The 23,340-nt window shown below is 34.5% G+C and overlaps 1 protein-coding gene across 1 annotated transcript; it reads left to right on the top strand.

The window, feature by feature from the left end:
• Positions 1-929: 929 nt before the first annotated feature.
• Positions 930-22,976, top strand: LOC104523035 (attractin-like protein 1; the record flags this gene model as incomplete). Its single annotated transcript, XM_029084379.1, has 4 exons — positions 930-1,104; positions 2,258-2,345; positions 15,008-15,263; positions 22,793-22,976. Coding segments are annotated over 4 exons (703 nt in total), but the record flags the coding sequence as incomplete, so codon positions are not given.
• Positions 22,977-23,340: the final 364 nt, after the last annotated feature.

The raw sequence follows: 23,340 nt of genomic DNA, 5'->3' as shown, positions 1-23,340 counted from the left end.
TGTATGGTCACTGACAAGGGGCAGATAGTGCATATCCTGTCTTTTTTAAAAAAAAAAAAAAAAAAAAAAAAAAAATTAACAAAGTTCTGAATATATTCAAATTTTAAATAACAGGATTTTAAATTTCTTCCAACATTGAGAGCATAAACTAATGATGAGGAGATCACATTTTGACTATTACAAAACAAATGAAAAATAAATGTTTCTGCTATTCATTATTTTAATAATTATATTATCTTGAAAATGACATATTTTGCTGACTTATACTTATTTAGCAAAAGTAATTTGCTAAAATATTTTCCAAAAGAATATATAATTGTGGGTTCTGGTATCTTTGTAGAATGAGCTATAAAATTTCATAAAATTAAAATAGTCAAAATATAATTTTTTTATAAAGCACTTCACAGTGTATTTTGCTCTTGAAAGACAATGCAGAATAGTATTGACAAAGGCCAAATTTTGATTCCTGAGATTTAATATGGTATAATCTATATTGTAACTTAATTTACTATAACATTATTTGCTTGGTTATAAGCTTACTCTGGTTAGTTTAAATGCAGTATAGTTTTTCTCCAGAGGTAGCAGTAAGATGCATTGTATACTGTCTCACATTTTAGACCTATATAACATCTAAAAATATGATGCATTATGCTTTTCTTTCAATGTGTGACTCAGTGTGTTTTTTTGAGTAGAATGCAGAAATATATCATTATTATTTGAGCTAATCTAACACTTTCAATTTGATTGACATCCCTTGATGTCAGGTTTTTTTTTTTATTGAGTGTCTGTTGATCATAAAAATGTATACCATATTTTATCAGAGTGAGCAATCTTGACATCTTTAATTAAGCCTCCCCTGTTTCTGCTTTATTGGCTTTAACATTCCTGTCTAACAGATTGTACAAATTGCACATTTGTTTACAAAACAGGTCCAGATTGTTCTTTGAACGTCCCTTCCACGGAGTCTTACTGGATTCTACCAAACGTAAAGCCATTCAGCCCTTCTGTGGGCCGGGCTTCCCATAAGGCAGTCCTACACGGGAAATTTATGTGGGTGATTGGTGGATACACTTTTAACTACAGTTCATTCCAAATGGTGTTGAAGTAAGTGATTTCTCCTTTGTCATATCCCTCCTGATGTGGTTTAGGGGAAATATCTTACCAAGAAGGTAGCCTGTATCCTGCAATTTAACTGGAAGTTTTATATGTTGTTAGTTGTTTTTGGGTTTTTTGTTTTTGTTTTTTTTTATTTTTAATTTATGGTGTTATTTTCTGCTTGTAATCTTCTGATTTAAAAAAAGTTAAAATATGGGTTACATCTACCTATATGTGATAATAATGTGTAATTTCTTCAGTTTTGTTAAAACTGTTGCTATACTTGGCTGCATAACATAAAAATGTTCATAGTGATAAAATAGTAAAAGAATTCCATGTGCTGATATTTTCCAGATAGTACATCTAGAATGCTGTTTGCATTATTGAAGTTAATTTATAGTTGTAGGAGACTTGTACTTAGTACATGTACTTAGCCTATTGATGCCCTGCCAGTAGGGTTAAGCAGGTCATCCGTATTTCACTTCTTCATCTTTATGATAGTTTGTATGGTGATTTGTATATATGTACAGGCCCTAAATGTGGTAAATTAAATTATTAGTGTGTTTATTCTAGTTTTGTCTACCTCTCGTTTTCTTTCACACCTTTGCAGTCATCCAAAACAAATCCCATCATCTTTGGTGATTTCCTTTTCTATCTGTCTTCTTATTTTTTTTACTTCTTTTTCCATCCTGTTGTGTTTTAATCCATAAATTGATTAATTGTTAATTAAAATTTAATGGAAATAGAAATTAACTACACAACTGAGAGGGTGCTCAACAATGAGTTTTCAAAGCAGTGCAAAAGATTGTGGCATAAGCAGTTTAGTGGTGTTTTTTTGTGTGACTGATAACGGCGAGTTTAGCAACCTAGTTTTGTAACGTGTAAGTCTGGTGATTTTTATTACAATCCTATTTTCTGAGACTGTTGATGGTCCCTGAAAAAGCTGTTTCTTATTTCAATGTTGAGCATTGAGTTCACTCTCGCTAGTTAGTACACTTTTAACAGTTAAAAGTGATCATGTTACTGCTGCTAACCAGTTACTATGTCAGATAAACAACAGTGATCAAGTGTACACTTTGCCAAACCAGAAGTTAGTTCAAATGTACAAAAGTCACTATTTCTCTGTAGGCAGAAAATATTTACTTTTTTATTTCTCTTCTAGCTACAATTTGGAAAGCAGTATATGGAACGTAGTACCCATATCCAAAGGGCCACTCCAGAGATATGGACACACTCTTGCTTTATATCAGGTTTGAACTCTTTAGCATCCTATTTAAATTTTTTCTGTTCTGTTGGTCATCTCACAATGATTCATCATGAACTATGATTTTTGAGGATAATTTGATTTCTAGTCTGTAAACATTTTGTGTTAGTGTCTTCTACAGTACTTAGATCTGTTGCACAATCTTTTTCCAGAAACTGGCTATACATCTAAGTCACTTATAAGCTGACTATAAACCCTCAGAGCTAAACCCATCAATAAAAGGTGCCTAATGTAAGTGGAACTGCAGTAAGGCAAGGTGTACCAGGAGCCAAGAATGACTCTATTGTGGGCAGTGCCCTTGCTGACCAGGCACCATCCCCAGGGGCTGAGCCCAGCAGGCAGAGCTGGGTGCTGGTAGCAGGGTCCTTTGACAGTCCCAGGTGATGACCCAGGTCCAGGGAGTCCAGTCAGCAGCAAAAGAAGGCAGGGCCAGAGACAGGACTGGAGAGAAGGCTGCAACTCCTGCCTGAGGGGTCCCTCTGGAAGACAAGCTACCTACAGCTCAGGTCTAAGTCCATTCCGGAGGCAGGATGACAAGCAGTCAGGGACTGAAGGTCAATGGCTGAACCCCAGCTGAGGCAGGCCAGGGCCATTAAGGCCTCTTAATGCCCTAAAGGCTGTGGCAATAAGAAATACATTTTTTATTTGTCGTATTATTTGTGGTAAAGAACCAGACCAATATTAAAATCCAAACTGTTATTCTATAATAGAATTTTACTGTAAGTTCAAGTAAGTATGAACTGCCAGTTTTTCTTCTTCTGGTATTATGTAGTTTGCATGATGCTTTATTAAAAACACATTTAAAGGCTTATTTCACTAAAATAAATGAATAAAAAAAAATTCTTTGTCCTGGTAGAATATAGAGACAGATTTGATTTTTTTTTTTTTTTTTAAAAAAACCTTTTGTTAGTTCGTTAATTTTTGGCTAGTATTAGTCATGTCTCCAATATATAAAGGACCAGAAGTGAATGCAGTGCATAATTTAGCCTTATATAGATAATGGCAAATTTGTTAACTCTGATGGAGAAATACAGAATTTGTATCCCAAATTTTCAGTTTGCCTAAGACCATCTCCAGTAAGGAAGAACAACAAAGATTGTATCAAGTCAGACCAGAGTGTTCATCTAGCCTCGTAATGTCTTGAATAATGGGTAACAGCGAATGCCTAGGGAAGAATATAAGGGAAAATGTCAAGAACGTATAGAATATTCTTCAGAATACTGTCCTAGTCTGCAGCTGGGATTTGCTAAAATAGGATAATATTTTTGTGGAAAGATTATGAATCCATTTTTTATTTTTTCCAAATTTTCAGACCATATATTTATTTTAGCATTGGTACCATCCTCTGTCTAAGAATTCCAATGTATTTTGTGAAGAAATAACCCTTTTTGGGAAACTGGTACTTGCTGGTTTCAATTTGATAATATCTAATTCTTATATTATTTTCTATTTATTTTTTCCATACCACTCATGCTTTTCTGTAGTTCCATCATATCCTCTATCATTTCTTTCTCATGCTGAAAATTCCTTGCATTTTTAATATCCTTCAGGAGAAAGCTATTTCATACCTTAGATAATGTTGCGTCATTACCTCTACCATTACCTTCTATAACACATTGCCTTTCTCACAAAGAGAAGAGGAGGGGCAGGTGCTGATCTCTTCTCTCTGCCAACCAATGAACCAGAGGAAAAGGTTCTTCACCCAGGGATTGTGGAGCACTGGTGCCGAGTCTCCAGGGAGGTAGTCATGGAACCAAGCCTGACAATATTCCATAAACATTTGGACAACATGTGGCCTTAGACACATGGTCTGAACCTTGAGATTGAACTATGCTAGGGCAGGAGTTGGACTGGATGATCCTTGTGGGTCCCTTCAAACTTGCAACGTTCTATTATTCTATGAATTGCTTCTAGTTCTGTTATATCCCTTCTGAGATCGTTGGAATCCCAGTCTTTGGTTTACTGGTACCTCAGAGACTGAGGTCATAGAATTAACAGGATAATTTTTTTTCTATTATTTTTTAAACAGTATTTTAGCTGTTTAAAAATCTGCTGTTGGCTTTGAACTGGTATGTTCACAGAACTACCAATTATTACCTCAGGATCTCATTCCAGTCAATTCAAAACCCACCACTATATGTACAGACTTAAAATTGTTTTCTATTCATATGTATCACTTCATGCTTATCTATGTGAACTTTTATTTACCTTTTTATTTGTCCTTGTATTGCACATTCAGTATTATGAGATTTTTCTGCAAGTCTTTGTTTTTGACTATTGTCTCAGGTATTTTGAGTAACATAATATTGTCAAAAAAACATTTGTCATTTTTCCATTCATCTCTTTGCCAGGTTTTTTTTGAGGATGGTGAACAAATTCCAATTTAGATCTCTGTGGGACACCACTAATGACCTTTATTCATTTAAGTGGTGGGCGTTTTTTTTCCCAAACTTTTCTTTATCAAATTATTTACCCTTGTGTTATCTGCCTTGCTTGTCCCAGAGCAGCTTAGTTCCTTTAAGACATGAGGAACGCTATCAAGCATCTTTTGGAAATTCCAGGTAACTGTATCAACCAGACCTTTGATTTCTTCAGGACAATCCAATGATTTGCAAAGTATAACTTCCCTTGTCAAAAGTTGTTAGGCTTTTCCTCCACCTATTTTATCTATGTATTCACTGAATTCTGTTCTTTCTGCCTGTTGCTTTTCAGTCTCTTTTCAGTACTGACACATTTTTAAGGAGGGAGTTACACACTACAGAGAGGGGTCAGCTGTTTTGTTCTTAAATTCCTTCCCAACTGATCCTGGTGACTTGTTGCTGATTGTTTTGTCAGTTTTGCTATTTTTCCTGCAACTTTCTGTTATTAATTTCTGTGACGGAAATACCTGTAAAGTCTACCATGAAGAACTCGCATGAGAAAACCAACTTCATTTTATTGCTATGGCTTTATCTTATCAGGATGCTCCTTCAGACTGCTGGCACCATAAATTATCTAGTTGGCTGTATTTCTAATGCATCTGAAAAAATGATGTATTAGTACTTTACATATAATTTTGCAGGCAGCTCATTAAACCATTTCGTGGCTTGCCATTTTATGTCTCTGCATTTTAATCTGACAAAGTTTTTGAACCTTTATTTTAAAGTAAACTTTTTCTTCTAACATTATCCTCCATTGTTACTACGTCTCCATTATTCTCCTGTTAAATAAGCTTTATTTTTTTTATTTGTAATGGGAAATTTGGGGTTTTTTCTTAAATAAGAAGCATTCATGTGATCTGAGCAGATGTTCTTAAAATGTCTTCATATTGCCATTTAAGATATTATCCTTTTAATTGTACTTCTTGGTTTCTTTTATGATCAGTCTTCCTTTTATATAGTGCATCTTTTGAAGTTAAGCAGAATTGTGGGTGTGAGTGGATTTGTTTTGTTTTGATTTTCTGGCCATCTGTTGCTCTTCCAGACATGATGAATCTGTACATGGCATGGTTAATATTGTAGTGGTGATTTTTAGTAGTAATATGAATTAGATTCTGTTCATGCCCCAACACCAACTCAAAAATTGCTTTTCTTCTCGTCAGTTCCTCGATTCATTACTAATGTATTAGCTGTTCTTTGAAAGGTCAGATCTTTCTGACCGGTATCTTTGGTTATTACAGTTCTTGTAGAATGTGGACCTTTCAGTTGGGAAACATTCAAGTAATGTATCATTTAGCAGTTAGAATAAAGGCTTCAAATATCATTTAACCTTTTTATTTGACAGTGCTAATATTTTCTTGAGATATTCCAGACTAAAGGGTAACCATTTTAGAGATGCTTTTAACAGCAAATATTAAATATAATAGACCTGTGTTAATTCACACATCTTTTTGAATCTCAGCGAGGAAATGCAACTCTTCTTAATATTATTAAAAACTGCAAGCAGAAACTGTTGCTTTTGTCAAAGATACATGTTCATTAGGAATCAGAATTCACTAAAAGTGAAGGCAGCAGCACTCATGCCAAGTAATAAATATGTTGCTTTTAGTAGAGATTATGTGCAATGTCAAAAATTACAGGGGCCTAAAGGAGCTGACCATGTAAGTTGAAGAAATTTTAAGTGAAAAGGTACATCCTTTTGAAGAAAGTTCTTAAATTAACTTGTCAGGATAAACTTTTGGTAGTTTTCCTTTCAGATGTTCAGTCTCTTAAAAAACCAGAAAAATAATTTAGTGTGAAGAGTAGTAGAACATAATACCTAGAGATGGCAGCTTTGAGCTGTGCTGTGAGCTGTGTACTAGTCATTGTATAACATTTCTTTTGTAGTTCAGAGAAAAAATATCTACACAGAAGAAATTAGATTAAGTTTTTGACTTGAGCTCCTGAGATTTAAAAGCCTAGTGCTAGACCAGAGTGAGAGCACAGAGCTACTATTGCCTGATTGTGGTGCGAGGTAAATTGAAGATATATAATTGACTGTGTGGAGAATGAAATAAGTTACCGTGCCCATTTCCCTCAGAAAGCTTCGTTAGTTAAAATCGAAGTACTGTACTTCTTTGTTCTGAAGAAAAAAGATCAGATGACTCCTACTGATGTATAGTTAGACTTTTATGCATTTATAGAGGAGAGAGTATAAAAGTGTTCTTGCTTTTATACCAGCTAAACTGTTAGATAGTATTACCTTCAGTGCCTCTTCAGACTGGTTATTGGAAAGGTCCTACCTGTGTCTGTTAGCAATTGGTTCTCCTGTATCTCAAAGATTATGTATAGTTCCTGGCATCTTGGTGATAAAAAATGTCAGCATGCTTTGAAATAATTAATATAAGAAATAGGATTATAAAGAGACTGGAGGAAATGGCTTGTGAGGTTTTTAAGGTAGGTTTGCTAAACAGTGACTAGATAGGGAGTTAGACAGGAAACTGAAAAATACTAGATCCCTGGAATAAATAGAAAGGGAGTTACATACAAGGTGTGTATATGGTCACTGCTGGGAGTTTACTCAGTAACGAGCTTGTGGTTGTTTCACAGCATTTGACCTCGTAATTAACACTGTTGCTCATAGTCCCAAGACAGTGGAAGGATGACTGGGCGTTAAGGTTCGTTTCCTTTGGTATTGGCAGTAGGAAGGAATCAAACAGGCAGGCTGACATAACAGTAATCGTAAAGTTGTTTTCCAGTATACAGACCATTTTAAGTGTATTCAAATTTAATTTGACTCATTTGAGTTTTATGAATGTTACTTCCAATTTTAAAGCTTTATTAAAAAAGGCTAATTGTTTGGATTCCTTTTCCAAATTAATTGGTACTGATGTTGAGTCTGTATCTCTCTTCTGGTATTTTTTTATTAGTCTAATAAAAAGCTTGTGTTAACAAAACCAAAAAAGAGTAAAAACATTTTCTGCATTAATATGAGTGAGACAAAATCTTTCACCAGGTTTATTTTTAGTATTTTAAATGCCTATTTTTGTTGGCTATTGTAGTATAATATGGAACAGCACTAGAAATGTAAAAGTCTTTTCTAACTATTCTATTAATAATTATTAACAGGTTGTACCACTAAGTTGCATAAGTTTTTTTTTTTTTTTAATGTCTTTCATTTACATGTTATGCACAACTTGCATTCTAATTCTGATTTGCAGACCTCAGAAGTATATGAGTAGTAGGTAAGATAAGCTGTCATACACTTTTTGCATGTAGTCTAGATAAAAGCCTATTCAGAGTTCTTCTTTAATTAAGTGGACCTTACTCATCAAGAGATTTGTTCCTTTATGTAAAAGTGTGATATTTTTCATTCCTTGTTTCAACATTATATTCCCATTGGTTTGAAAGTTGAAGTCTAAGCATGATTGGCTTTTATGTCTAGGAGATCTAAAAGCAGATGCCTACTTAATAATTTTCTATGCAGTTTTCATTACTTATTCCTTCCTTCCAATATTTTAAATCCAAATATGAAATGTACAGAAGATCAGACTGACATCTCTGCTAAAATTCCAGCTTATATATTCAGCAGTTTTAAAGCTCTCTTCACATAATTTTGTTTGTGTGCTTTTCTTCAGCCTAGTTTTCTATAAATGTAGGAATGTTCACACAAATAAGTATATCTTGATTTTTTTTTTTATTTTTTTTCCCAAAAGCACACTACCTTATTTTCCTGTCCTATATTTTGAATGCCACTGTAGTCCAGGGAAAAAAGTTACTGGCAACTGACTTAATTGAATCCTTTGATGAATTCATACTTTTAACTATAGCCAGCCAGAATGTGGAAAACTGTGGAAATAATTAAGCAATAAAGTGACAACACTCTTGATTAGGCCAACCTCCTGGCATACGATCTGCTGCAGTATGTACTGTCTTGAACTTGAATTTGATCCTGTTGGGAAGCTCAGGTTATAATATATTCCTTGTGTAACTGAGCAGGTTCTTAGTGAGGATGTAGTTCCACAATAAGCCAAGAATAAAGAAGCATGTTGCAGGAGGAAGGGTTAAGTCAAGACTGCTTTCCAGTCTGTCAGTCCTGATCTAATGGGATGATTATGTGATCAAGTGGGGATGTTGATTATTTTTTTTTCTTTTGATATAACACATAAAAGAATGTTTTTGATGTTATCATATTAAAGGAGGGAAAGGTCTGGGGAAAGGAAGAGGAGGTATTAGACAGTCCTAAATCAGATGGCAATTATTGAATGCAGAAAACAGGCCTGTGAAGGATGAGTTATTGCCAGATGACTTTTTTTTAAGTCTTAACTTATATTTTGCTGAAATTTCTTAAAGGTTACTTAGTTAATTTGTATACTAATACATGGGTACAGTCTATGGAAGGAAAACAGATTGATAGTCTTGTTTCAAGAAAGCTGTGAATGACTGTTCTTCATGTGGTTTGTGAAGAGCATTTCTTAGGCCAAATTTTCAGGAACAGATTTGATTTATATAAGAATTAAAGCAGAAAACTTGTTTCTGAGGAATAAACTTTTCTGTGGAGTCATGATACAGTTAAGAATTAGAAAGTAAAAATTATGTGGTTATTTGAAAATTATTAATTTACTTCCAATTAATTAGAATTGGATTATAAACTACCCCCTTATTGTATTTCCTTTACACTTTTTGTGTGGTAACTACCAGATAAGATTCTTGGGGAATGCAGGCAGGATTTGCATAACAGTACAACGTTCCCCGGTACAGTCAGAACAGCTGATAAGTGTTATTCTTTTAGGAAAAAAGAAAAACTGCAAAGTCTAAAGAATAAAAATATAATAAGTTTTAGAAAAATCTTGAATTACTGCATTTATATGAAATATAAATTCAGTACTAACACTGAGATACACTGTGGGCAAGAGAGCCTGTCTAACGTCAAAGGAACTAATGATTTTGGCAGTTTGTTTGTTCAGGGTTCGGTGTGAACTGTGTAGAGGAATTAGAATCATAGAATCACAGAATGGTTTGGGTTGGAAGGGACCTTAAATATCATCCAGTTCCAACCCCCCTGCCATCAGCAGGGACACCTTCCACTAGTTATTCTGGTCTGCTGTACAGTCTATTGACTGGGACTTACCAGACAAGTGGGTGCTCTTATTTACTCTTTTGGTGATCTTGTTGAGTAATTTCCTTGCTCTGTTTCAGATTTTTCTCACTGTAAAATGCTGCTCTGTGAAGGGATTTGGAGTCTTGTTAAAACTACTAAGCAAGGTGATACTGTTGAGGCATGATTTTGCAGGAATTACCAAGTACACAGCCTTGGAAGTCAGGAACATGAGACAGCTGAAGTAAAGCATACTGGATCACTGGTCATTTCTACAATTTTTTATCTTTTTACCTCAATTAAAAATAAGTATTCATTTACCTATTTTGTGGAAATTCTGTGAGTTACTTTGTCAGTTTTTATGAAACCTTGAATGCACAAATCATCATATTAATTTATGATTACTCACTTAAAGGAGGATTTATTTTTTTTATTTGGAGACTTTATTAATTTAGAAAAATCAATGTTTTCTTGTAGATCCTGACTTTTGTTGTTGCTGTAGCTCTTAGGATAAATGCACACAGAAAGACTTTATTATTTTTCTGACTTCTAAAAGAATTTTGGGCTCAAAGTGTAAAGTTCAGACTCCTAAGCTGATTGCCATTTTTTTTACCAGAACTCTAAGTTTTTCCTGTGTCACCTGTTCAGTCACACCAAGTAAATGACTTTTCAAAGTTTCTGTTTTTGTGTGTGATGTCATTGTTTTTTTTTTTTTTTTAAGAAAAATATTTTTACTTTTCAATTTAGATATTGTTCATGATCAGCCAATGGATTATTGTTGTTATTGTTTGTAATAGAAAATAAGGAAGATGCTCTTCAGAGATGTACCTGTATTAAAAATTTGTTTTCATGGAACCACAAAGAATAGCTGAGGTTGGAAAGGACCTCTAGAGATCATCTTGACCAGCTTCCCCACTCAAAGCAGGGTCAACTACAGCAGGTTGCTCCAGATGTTGTCCACCTGGGTTTTGAATATTTCCAAAGATATTGGATTCCACAATATCTCTGAGCAAACTGTTCCAGTCTCTGACCATCCTTACTGTAAAAAGAAATGTTTTTTTCGTACCCTTAAATTTGTGTTTGGACAAAATCCTGGTACATGTGCTCTAGGAGTCCCTGCTTGAGCAGTGTGGTTGGACTAGATGACCTTCAGAGATCACTTCCAACCTCAACCATTCTATGTGATTCTGTGTAAATTGAATTTCTTGTAAACCAGTTTGTGCCCTTCACCTCTTGTCTGTTCACTGAATAGCCACTGAAAAGAGTCTAGCTCCTTCTTTTTTTACCATCTCTCACCAGGCATTTAATTTTATTTGAATTATTTGATTATTTAAAAACCACATTCTCCAAAGATGCTGGTGATATCAATAAGGTGAAGAAATTAAGAGGAATTTTACTACCTTAAATTGTCTTAAATCTTCCATCAGGCTTTCAAAATTGTGAAAGTTTACTTTGAGTTCTTCTGTATTTGAGTTATTTAATTGTTTCCGTTTTGGCTAGTTGAAATGTGTGTGTCAGTCATTACTCTGCAAGAGAAATACTAAATCAAATGAATATTTTCTTCTCTTGAGAAATGTGATTTAACTGTTCTGTTAAAATCCTGGATTTGGTCTTATGATTCCTGCCTTCTGCTGTCATCCTCTCTGTGCAATATACACAGTCAACTATTTAAAAATCATATAGCTTTAGTAATTTTTCTTTATCATGACGGTTCATCAAAATTTCTACTGAAATAATTTTCTTAGGGAAAAAAAGCTGATTTGAGAAAATGGGAACATCTATTGGAAAGTTTTGCTTCCACTGAAACTAACAGGAGCTGTAGTGGCTGTTTGGGCTTGTACCTGAACAGTTGCCAGGAAACCAATGTGATCTGTAGGTGGGAATGTCATGAATGAGCGAGCTGCCTACCTGCTCAGTTTACAGCAAGAAATTTGTCATTTGTGCTGGGGTTCTCTACTGAGTGGGAACTATGAATTATAAGTTCAATATACTGTGTAGTTTTATATACTTAAATTTGCATATGGTAATATTTATATGAAATTTTCATTGAAAAAAACATGAGGTTTTTAAAAGCTTATGAAACTTTTAAGATAATTTTATTAATGTGAAGTAATATATCTAAAATGACCATGGTATTGGTATTTATTGAGTAAATACTCTCACTATTTGCCATTTTGATTCAAAGTGTTGCTTTTCACATGTGGTATCAGAACTTTAAAATGTGTGTGTTGGAGTCCTTGCATCTTCTTGGTACTTATCTCCCTGTTGTTTTGTTATCTTTTCCTTGCACAGTCTGCCTCTTGGTCTTGTCCCTCCTCCAGGCTGAGGAGTACAATTTATAACATCTTCCATCTTGGCCGGATTCTTGATATTTTTCTGAAGTATTCTGACTCAGTTTTAAACTTTTTTGTTGTTGTTGTTTTTAATTTTTTAATCTCATTCTTTTTGTGGTATACTACCTTCTTATAAACAAATATCTAATATGCTTTATTCATTTATGCAAGACATTAATCTTGTGTGTGTCTGTCAGAAAGCCTCAGCTTTAGCACATACCTTGATTTATACTTAGTTTATAAGTAAGTTATAAAGGTAGTATAAGTTCATAAGAGGATTCCTTCTCTCCTTTCCTGATCTTTAGGCTGCTCAGGACTGTGCACTTGCAACCTTCCTACCATCTCTTCCTGATTGGGCTTTCAAGATAGATGTCCACCTTTACTTGCCTAGGACATTGTTTTTGTCCTGTATAAATATGCACGGAACATTTTTTCATTCTGTTTCTTCCACTGACTTTGGCCCATGGGCCTTTCTTTCTCCATGTTCAGCTGATCATCACTAACTTCTAAAGTGTTTTTCAGCAGCACTAGGAGCTTCTTAATCTCAGAAACAGCCTTGAGCGAAGCTTAGTTAAATCTGTTTTTGTGGTTGATAAAGCAGTTGTCATGACCTTCTTGTCTTTTTTTCTGTGAATAGTCTTGTGTACAGGATCTGTTGTGTCATTTATAAACATTGCTCCTCACAGAAGTGTTCTTTTATCTGAACTTTGAATCATTTAAGCAGAACTGCGAGGAGCACTTTCTTACTGTCAGCTGTCTGAGTAATCGTTTTGAAGTTCATGCAACTCTTTAGGTCACTTTTTTTTGTTTAGTGTCTTTCCTCAGTGTCAGAAATCCTTTTTTTTTTTTTTTTTTTTTTTTCCAAATACTGTTATACAGCACCTGCAACTCCCTAATTAACTTTCTTCTGTAGTCTGTCTACATTTAAAAATAATAAATGAATAATTAGTCCACTATGTTAGCAATGCTGGTTTGCCTTTTGAGATCTATGTGACAGTGTAATGAATGGGAGCCAGTGTAATGAATAGGATTTTTTTAAGAATATTTTTTCACACCATTCCTTTGGATCAGTGCACAGCCTCCTTTTGTGGGTCTTCACCAACGTTTTTGAAACATTGTTTTACCTCATAGGAAAATAATGGGTTCAGATATATATATTTAATCCTACTACAAATTCCTACTGAAGGATGTGATCATCTTTCTTCAAACACCACCAGTTCAAATTGATCAGTAACACAGAGTACCACTGCATAGGAGTGATTTAAATTTCAGATCATGAAATGCTTTCCTGCCTCAAATGGAAAAAAAAATAGTTGAAAATCTTGCATAAATTTCAAGTGTACTCTTGAAGACAGGCCAGACAGTTTGGTCAGTCATTTACTGACTAATCTGTCCGAGTAATGAGAAAGTTCTTCATATGGTCCTGGACTCTGTTGTTTACCATCAACTATGGTTATATAGACAGCATTACAACCTTCTCAAGTCTTTGTTTTGCTGCACTAAATAGACTGTCATTCTACTGATCACCTATATTTTACATGCCTGACAGTTTGAATTCATCTTTCTTGATGTATTTGCATGCAGGTTACATTTCTGTTAGGATTCCATCAGCTTCTTGTACAAGAAGTCTGAAATTTTTGCATGGTTGATCCAAACTTCTTGTATTAGGTGGTTTCTTTATCTTCTAGTCTCTTTTTCTAAGACTCAATACTCTATACCATGCAAAATTTTGTCCAATGAGCTAAGCCTGCAGCTTCACTTTTTTTTTTTTTTTTTTTTTTTTTTAACCAGGTAAGATTGAATTTAGGGTAAACCCTAGAATATCACATTGCAGTATGCAGAAGACAGCTGCCAACTATACAAACACCATGCAGATAACATGCAGAATGTATGTGCTTCTGGAATGTCCTAGCAAAGACTAAGCATCATTCTTAGAACAAGAGGCAGTTTTTCTACTTAGGATAAACTGTCCTTGAGCCAGTCTGTGAAACCAAACTGGAATTTGTTCTCTGACTTTGTATGCCTTCATTTGCTACTCTAGATGAGATTTGAGATTTAGTAGGATTTGCTTTCAGTCAATATTTAAGTAAATCATTCATTACTTATCAAAACAGACAGCCTTGCTCTTTGAGGTATGTTGTTCATAAAGACTGGAAAATCTGTTTTGCATCCCTTTAAAAGAGCTCAAAGTACTCTCCTAAGGGATTTGATTTTAATAAATGTGCGCAAGAGGATGCTGTACACACATTGTCCCTTTTCTTTGGGCTCTGATGACACTGAATTTCCTCAGGACTTAAGTTGCTTTGCTATTAAGAGAGTATATGCTCTCTTGTGCACATGCTGAATGAAATCCCGATAGACTGAGTGTGTGGAAAATCACATTTTAGTTCTGTGAACTGTTCCTGAAGAAAACTATACAATAACCTTTCCTCTTAGTGGTGTTTTTTGGGGGTTTTTTTGTTTTTGTTTTTTGTTGGGTTTTTTTTTTCTAATAGAATGCTTCAGCATGAATTAGAAAAGCCATGTAATTAAAGTTTTTCTGCTCAAAGTAATCCAATTGAGATTAATTTTGGTGTCATTTTCATGGCTGGGTTTATTTTTCAGAGAAATAGTCTCCTTATCATCATTGTTGGTTTAGTTTAAATATAATTGTCTGGGATTAGTGTCTGATATTGAGCTGGTTAATGTAGTATTAGTTAAATGTGAAGATTTCAATCAGATTGTTCAGTTATGAAATATAATGCAGCACAGAAGTATGCAGTTCAGATGTTATCTTTCTTTAATCCATTATTTGCTTTCTCTTCTCTCCCAATTTTTACAGGAAGACATCTACATGTACGGAGGCAAAATCGAAACAAATAATGGCAATGTTACTGATGAGCTTTGGATTTTCAACATACACAGCCAAACATGGAGTAGCAGAACTCCTGCAGTACTTGTACATGGCCAGCAGTATGCTGTGGAAGGTCATTCAGCACACATAGTAGAGCTGGACAGCAGAGACGTGGTTATGATTATAATTTTTGGATATTCTGCCATATATGGTTACACAAGCATTGTGCAGGAGTACTATATCAGTAAGTCACTTTCAAATAATTTTTATCATGTACTGATTAAAAAAAGTCTGATTTTTTGTTTTTGTTTTTGTTTTTTTTTTTTAAACTGAAGAACACTCCTGTTTTCAGAAAGAAAGGTATGTGTTTTGCAAAATAAATAAAACCTCATCTTTTTTTCTTCAAATTATGTAGATGAGATTTCTTGTTAAGCAGTAGGATTTCATGCATGGTTGGAGTATGGTAGCTTTGGCTATGTGTTATTGTGTACATGGCTGCAGAACCCTAAAGAAGGTAAAGGTTGAAATTAGAGATTCCACGCAGTGGTTTTGTTGTGTTGAAATTTACTTTTTTACCACTGACTTGCTATTTTTACTACAGAGTAGATAGAGTAAAAAGGAATAAATAGAGCAAAAAAAGGTAAATCAGAATACAATTAACAGTGCCTACTACAATAATGTAGCTGTTTTGAAGGTTCTTTAATGTTGCAGTAATATTTTCATTCTGATTTTTTAAATGTAATAACTTAGTTCATCACTGTATATAGGATTCTTTCTAAAGTGTATACAGGTTGCTACTAGAGGAAATAAGAGAAAATGAACATTAATTTTTGTAAATAATCTGCCATATCTGTCTGGGATTCCCCTTCCACACTGGCAAATTTTTCTTAGGGGTGATTTTAAATGCTAGAATTAAATAAACCAAGATCATGGAATTGTAGAATGTTGTGAGTTGGAGGGAACCCACAAGAATCATCCAGTCCAACTCCTGTCCTTGCACAGGACAATCCCAACATTCTGACTATGTGTCCAAGGGCACAGGTTGTCCAAATGCTTCTTGAATATTGTCAGGCTTGGTGCCATGAGCACCTCCCTGGGGAGCCTCTTCCAGTCCTCCACCACCCTCTGGGAGAAGAACCTTTTCCTCATGTCCAACCTAAACTTGCTCTGGCACATCTTCCTGCCATTTCCCCTGGTCCTATCACTGGTCACCAGAGAGGAGAGACCAGCGCCTGCCAGATAACTAAGATAGTTCTTTATACCATGGTACATCTGAGATATTATTTCAATAGACTAAACATGAAAATCTATAACTTCTGATAAGTTTTTAGGAATATTTATATGCCTACTAATTCAATTTATAATCTTCTCTTAATTTTTTTGATTTCTATTTTTCTATAGAATTGATCCGAGTCAGGTATTTAAGCAATCACAGAATGCATAATACAATTTTTCAAAGTAATATTTATATGTGAAGGCATAATAATTTTTAAAAATTGTTCCATTGAACTTTTTTTGCATGTATGCCTATGTGTATAAACACTGTTTAAGCAGATTTACGGATTGGGGAAATCCCTTCAAAACTCAGAAGGTTCTTATGCTTCCTGCATTATCTCTGATGGTAGTGTTGAAATCTTATAACAATGGTGATTAAGGATAAAAGAGAATGGGAATAAGAGGAAGAGCACCATGATGTGCTTTATCCACACTGAAAAATTTTATTGAACTGCATAAAACTACTATAAAACTCTGGTCTTAGAATGATGTTTCACAACAGTATTATTAACAATAAGTATTAAAGGCCAATTAAAAAAACCCAACTTAATTTGTGAAAGTTTTGGGTTTTTTTTAACCTACCAGAGACTTTTTTTTTTTTTCTTGAAGACAAGAATATACTGTACTAGTGTTCTGCACACTCATTCACTGTGATGCCTATTGGAACTTTGAATTATTTGCTTCTTCACATGCTGCTTATTTAGTTTGGAGTAGAAGTACAAATATTATTCTCACATATTACTGTGGTTAGTTTAATTATGAAGAGGGTTACATGATTCACTTTGTAGTGTAAAATTTTCTGTCTGGTGGATTTTATTGCTGGCCTTATGGTTGAAATGTGTGAATTCTTATTTTAAGGGTTTTTTTAGTGTTAAACCTATGTTTGTGGGGGATTAATAAAACAGACTATAACTAAGCCTATATAAAACAAACAAAGAAAAAAAACCTCAAACCTTTCATATCATGATGATAAGCTTTGAGTAGGAGAAAGCACTTATTTCTCTGGCAATTATTATGGGTCTGAATTATTCTCAAGTTTTTGTCTCCTTTCTGAAATGATAATTTTATCACATATTAGTGAGAAATTTTGGTTGTTAGAGAAAGTATGCTTCACTTGCATCAAATATAAAGTAAACTAGTAACAATAAAGGGTATTACTGTGGAAACCCATTAATTTCAGTGAGTCTACTCATGTGATGAGGGCTCATTGGCACATGCAGTACTTTGCAAAACATGGTCTATACGCTGTAACTGAACCATTTCTGCTGTGGATAATTCTCATGTTTCGTTTTACCTCGTTTCATCTCCCTCCTTCCCCTCCCCCTTAAGTTAAATGAATTTTGTGGCAAATTTTCCTGAATTCTGTGTCAGCTGTGGCATTTATTTATAGTTTTGCAGCTGTAGGATCATTTTTAACTATAAAATTCCAGGTGGCAGTTTGAACTAAGAAATGACTAGCTTTTGGGGACTTTAGCAGCTCAGAATCCAAACTTAAAAGATGTAGGAAGTGATAGAAGTATTGCTGTGAACCCACCTGAATTGGAGAGAAAATTTGTTATAGAAAAGGGCTTCTGACATTATGGGAAAAAAAATGAGAGTCCCATTTTCTCTCTCTCTGCTTGCTTTTAAAACATACAATGCCTTAACATTTCAAACTGTACTCCTTTATTCTTTCTAAATGTTATCAGCCATGGCTTTTAGTTCTAATGAAGGCTATTTTTTCAAGCATTTATCAGATGTCTACTGAAAAAAGGAGGCATAGAAAGAGGCAACTTACCCTTTGGTCCTTATGAACTGAAACCTCTAGAGATCCAGTCCTGTTAATGAACTTTGTTTAACTTGGTACATGGAATTCTGGTGCTAAAACTTTCTGACCTTGATTTCTATAGGAACTTGGTCAAGAAATATCTGAAGAAGTTTTAATTTATTTATGGATTCTTTAGCTTTTCACATAGGAGTGTATTTCTTATTAAAAAAACATTTGAATAAAATGTGTGCATGATCTGAAAAATTTTATGACATTGTCTGCATAGTGAAGAAAGTAAATTCTATCCAAGTCCACAAAGTTCTGGAAAAACTGGACGTGGTTTGTAGGCAGATTTTCACTATGCAGAAGCGCAGGAATTAATTTCTGCTCCAAAGGTACGGTGGTTGTTGCGGGAAGAGAAGAGCTTCCTGTTGTCCTTTCTTGCTATACCTAGACGTACGACTTTTGAGGAACCCATAAATCCTCGTATGGGAATTATGTGAATGATTTTACTAACTTGAACCATAAAGCTTTTGTGGGTTACTCCCCAGGGAAATTTATTTCCCTTTAGGTTAGCAATACCTCATAAACTTTCTAAGAATCTCAATGTGAGTCTCAAGGTGAATGTAATAAGTGTTTTGTTTTAGCTGAGGTTTATAAAAGCTCCTAAAAAACTTCTGAATAAGACTTCTAAATTTTATTTTATTTTTTTAGAAGACAGATATTTGTTTGGATTAGCAGCATATCACTGTTTTTAGGCTGATTTTTTTAAAATGACTTCAGAAGTAGTTTATAGGTTGCTTTTGATGAAAAATATTTCTTTGAAATAGTGTTAAAAGAAATGACCCTATGATGTAACATGTGTTTCCTCTTTTTTATAAGTTAGCATAAGCTTCATGTTTGCTTAAAAAAAAACTTATAGTTTGTCACTGTAATGAAATAAAGATGGCACACTGAGGTGCTCCTTGGACATTTTGTTCTTTATACTTAATCTATTTTGTATTTTGGTAAGGGCAGATCAGGCCAATTTATCTACCTTTCCTTGGGTTTTTTAGCAGGTTTGTTAATGCATATTAAAAAAATATTTTCAAACATCTTTTTAGGAACAATTTAATCTCAAAATGCTATTTTAATTATTCAGTTCTGATTGATAAAATTATTATTGCTCAAATTTGCAGTTTTTCTTGATCTGGCTATCCTAATCAGTTTCATACAAAGAAATGAATGAGAAAAAAAGAAAGAATAAGGTTTTGTCTCTTATTTCACTTGCTTTGCATTCTTTGAAGATGTAATGGTGTTACATCTTTGGATATGATGAACTTCCTGTAAGTAAAAGGCTGGAATTTATTTTCTTGACCATCCTTATGACTAGGAATCTTCTAATTCATAGCCTACCTTTATCAATGGCCAGTTGATATTAACTTGTTTTCTGGATGACACATTTTTTTTAATGTATGCAACTCGCCTCCCTTCCTGGAATTCGCTTAGAATTATATTTATTGATACCAATCCTCCCTTTCACAAGACTTACTAAGGCCACCTCATCTATTCTGCTCTTATTCTAATAGTTCATCTCTGTACCCCTTTTCCAAAGAGTTAATCTCTGCTGAACATGGATGATTAGAAAAGCCTGTGGGATATGCTAGGTGAGATTTCACCAGTGCCTTGCTAAAGTAACCTTAATCCTCCTTTATTTGGAACACCTAAATTGGTATGTAGTAAGATCACATTTGTGCTTCATCCATGAGAGAAGTATTTATGGCTTATAGACTTTGTGATGAAGCAGTGCTCCTGCTCATTCTTCTCAGTCATTATCAACTGAAGAGCTTCCATTTTATAAAAATTCATGTTGCTAATCCCAGTGCAGGGTATCTTGAAGTTATTGTTGAATTTTGACCCATTTTTTTCCTGTGGCCAAGATAATCCAGTTCTTTCTTCGCATTTCTCTGCTGCTTCTGTGAATTGATAGTGTCTAAATTTATGCAATTATTACACCTTAAATATGGAGACAATGTCATATAATGCAGCCATTCAGATCCTTAAGAAGTCTCCCTAGTAATCCCAGAACCTCTCAACATTTTTCGTTGCTGCTTCTTCTTCAGTGCCCAAGTTCCATTCCATGATAATGGCTTATTTACTAATTTCCCATCGTGACACAATAGTAAGGAAGCCCAGATACTGAGAACACCCATGCTTCCTTCTGTAGATAACTGTTTTTTAGGTAAATGTGATGTAAATAATTTGGTACATTTATGTTGTCCAGTAAAACAGTTTCTCATGATTAAAAAAAACCAAAAACAAAACCCAAAACCTTTGCATATTACTGAGGCAAGATTAAGGTCTGTAATTGTCCAGATCTTGTCTCTCCTCCCTTGGGTCTTTAATGTCAGCACCGTGGTTGCTGTTTGGTAATATGTAAGCAGTGTTGTTTAAAATTCTTGCTCCCAGGCCTGCAGTTTCACTTGCTGTGTCTGTGAGAATTTTGGAAGGGAGTCATACCCCCAGCTTCAGTACATTAAATTAATGAGTTTAGCTTCTCTCCCAGCTGTAATTTCTTTTTCTGTTTACAAGTTTCTGTTTTTGGTGGGTTGGTTTGTTTGTTTGTTTTTGGGTTTTTTCCTTTTCTTTCACTCAGTCAGTCTCCTGGACGTGGTCATGGTAAAGCTGGACATGAAGCATGTGATTGTTTGACAAAGGTGACCACAATATTGCAGCCTGTAACCTTGCCCAGCTGTTTAATATTTGACAGATTTAATTATCTGAAGCTATCATAGTGACTTGCCTGAGGATTTCAAGAGAAACTTTGTGGTAGAATTCTCCAGAAGATTTCCCAGGTGTTGATTGAAAAATGTCAAATTACGAATGAAAAGTAGAAGCTCCTATTACTGGAATGACTTTCTTTTGTGATTTTTTTTTTTTCCCAATATTCATTTGATCTTATTTTCACACTGTCTATTAGACTTATAAATTTAAATCTGGGAAATAATTTTCCCTGCAAAGCTTGTATACCAATCTTTAGGACTATTCACTATTTAAATGAAAAATATGAGGATAGTGTTGGTGATAGAAAAGTTTATCTGCTGGTTGACTCCTCAGCAACCCTCTTAACATAAATTGTATCAAGTAAATCTATTTGTTAGCAAGGTAATTTGTATGTAAAATACAGTATTATTTGTACAAATTTGATGTTTGTGTTCAGAGTTGCAGTTCTAATAACTTGATAAAATCCAAGATAGAGATTGGAAAAAAATACTAGTTATGTTACACTACATATAAATAATGTAAATCTGCTGTGTCAGATAGAAAGTGTATTACACAAATAGCATTCATAAACAAAAAAAATAATCACAAATCTTCCAGTTTAATCTATACTTTATAACTTGCTATAAGCACTCCTTACTGAAAAAATCTAACATGTTTATAGAGGCACTGCCTGGAAACCATTTATTGAAAGTAGAATAGCAACAGTAATATCTGAAAGTCATGAGTCTTTTCACTGAACAGAACAATCCAGAGGAAAAACAGGTAATCTTAAACTACCTACATAGTATCAGATAAAAATTGAACTGGAATTTAAACTTTCAGATAAAACAATGTGTATGGTGGTGGGTGCTAGCCTTGGATAAATAACTTTATAATGACAGCCAATTTAGGTTAAGAATTAGGAGACAGCTCCATTTTGGAGGTCTTTGTCCACACTTTCTATTCTTCTGACATAGTCTTCAAGAGGCTGTAAGTGAATTATTTCTTCCGTTTCACATCTGTAGATCTGTCTACCTAATTATCATAGACTCTTTTGAATAGACAGGCTTCTCCAGGAAATACTTAGCTCCTGGCTTGGTCTTTTTGTGGCTTACATCATCAACTGGGAAGATGGAGGGGAAAAAAGTAGAAATTTCAGAGCCACAGGCAACAAGAAGTCACTTAACCTCCCTGTCTTTTTTATTACTGTGGTAAAACAGTTTCCAATTGTGTTTTACTCTTTAGTCATAACAGCTATTTTGAATGGTTTTATTTGGTGTCTCTGCAGTTATTAATGATGTGATGTAAAGTGTGGATTTATGTGCCAGTTTAATGAGCTGCTATCAAATTATCCTTTTGTGAGTTTTCAGCAACTGAGTGGGTATATTTGCAGTTAAATAACTAAGAAACAGTAGTTGGAAACTGATTTTAGCTGAATAATTTTACACTTTACTAGCAAAGTGTCTATCTGTATCCATGTGTACTTCGAGCTACCTTATGTTACATGCTTCTCACAACTCACAGCAGTTCAGTTTCTGCCAGGCTTCTCCAGACGGTTCTCCCATGACTGAGTATAGGTGTTCCTAATGCAGGTGATGTAGCTGAAGTACTGAATTCTCTTCAGCCATCTCTGGTAGGACAAACTTAAGATTGAGAGAAAATTAATTACAACTCTTAATTTAATATTTTCCAAAAGGTTTGGGCTTTTTTTGTTTTGGGGTTTTTTTTGTGTGTGCGCTGAATTCACACATGGGAGAGTATGAGATACTACTTGGCACCTGTAACAAAGATGCATTTGTGATTTAATTAAGAATAGCAGATAACAGTCTAATAACATCATCCAACTGCAGATATTTTGAGATGTTGCTGTAAAATTACTTCTTAAAACACATCCCTAGTTATTGCTGCATTTAGAATTATAGTGAAAATTATTTTATAAACTTAAAACTGCTAGTATTATGTGTTAGCAATAGTAAGTCTTAAATCTGTCTTTTGTACCTCTATTCCAGGGTCTAATTCTTGGCTTGTACCAGAAACAAAAGGAGCAATTGTGCAAGGTGGATATGGCCATACTAGCGTCTATGATGAACTGACCAAATCTGTTTATGTCCATGGTGGATACAAAGCGTTACCTGGCAATAAGTATGGATTGGTGGATGACCTTTACCGATATGAAGTTAATACTCGGACATGGTAAGTGGGATTTGTAATGGAGGAAATTATTTGTTACTGAAAAAGGAAGCATAAACGTAGAGTAAGATTCTAGTAGAGTCACGTAGGTGCCACTGTATCCTTTGCATGTTGCAGAACAGTATGTTCTCTGCAGCAATATGGAAGATCTGTGGTGAGGGATTAGGCTTTAGCCAGCAGATTAATGGAGCTGCATACCAAAGGAATGACAGGGAGGAAGCTTTGCAGATGTTCTACAAATTAAGAAAAGGTTCTCCTATCCAGACATAACCACCATGCAGAAATAGTGCACTTGTACTGTTTCCACATGATATGAATATACAGCTGATGGACATTCCTTGTACACTTTTATGAAGACATAACCAAG

This window comes from Antrostomus carolinensis, unplaced genomic scaffold (genome assembly GCF_000700745.2).
Source record: "Antrostomus carolinensis isolate BGI_N321 unplaced genomic scaffold, ASM70074v2 scaffold23723, whole genome shotgun sequence".
Taxonomy (NCBI): domain Eukaryota; kingdom Metazoa; phylum Chordata; class Aves; order Caprimulgiformes; family Caprimulgidae; genus Antrostomus; species Antrostomus carolinensis.
Note: the sequence above shows the minus strand (reverse complement) of the source record. Positions and strands in the feature narration are given on the sequence as shown.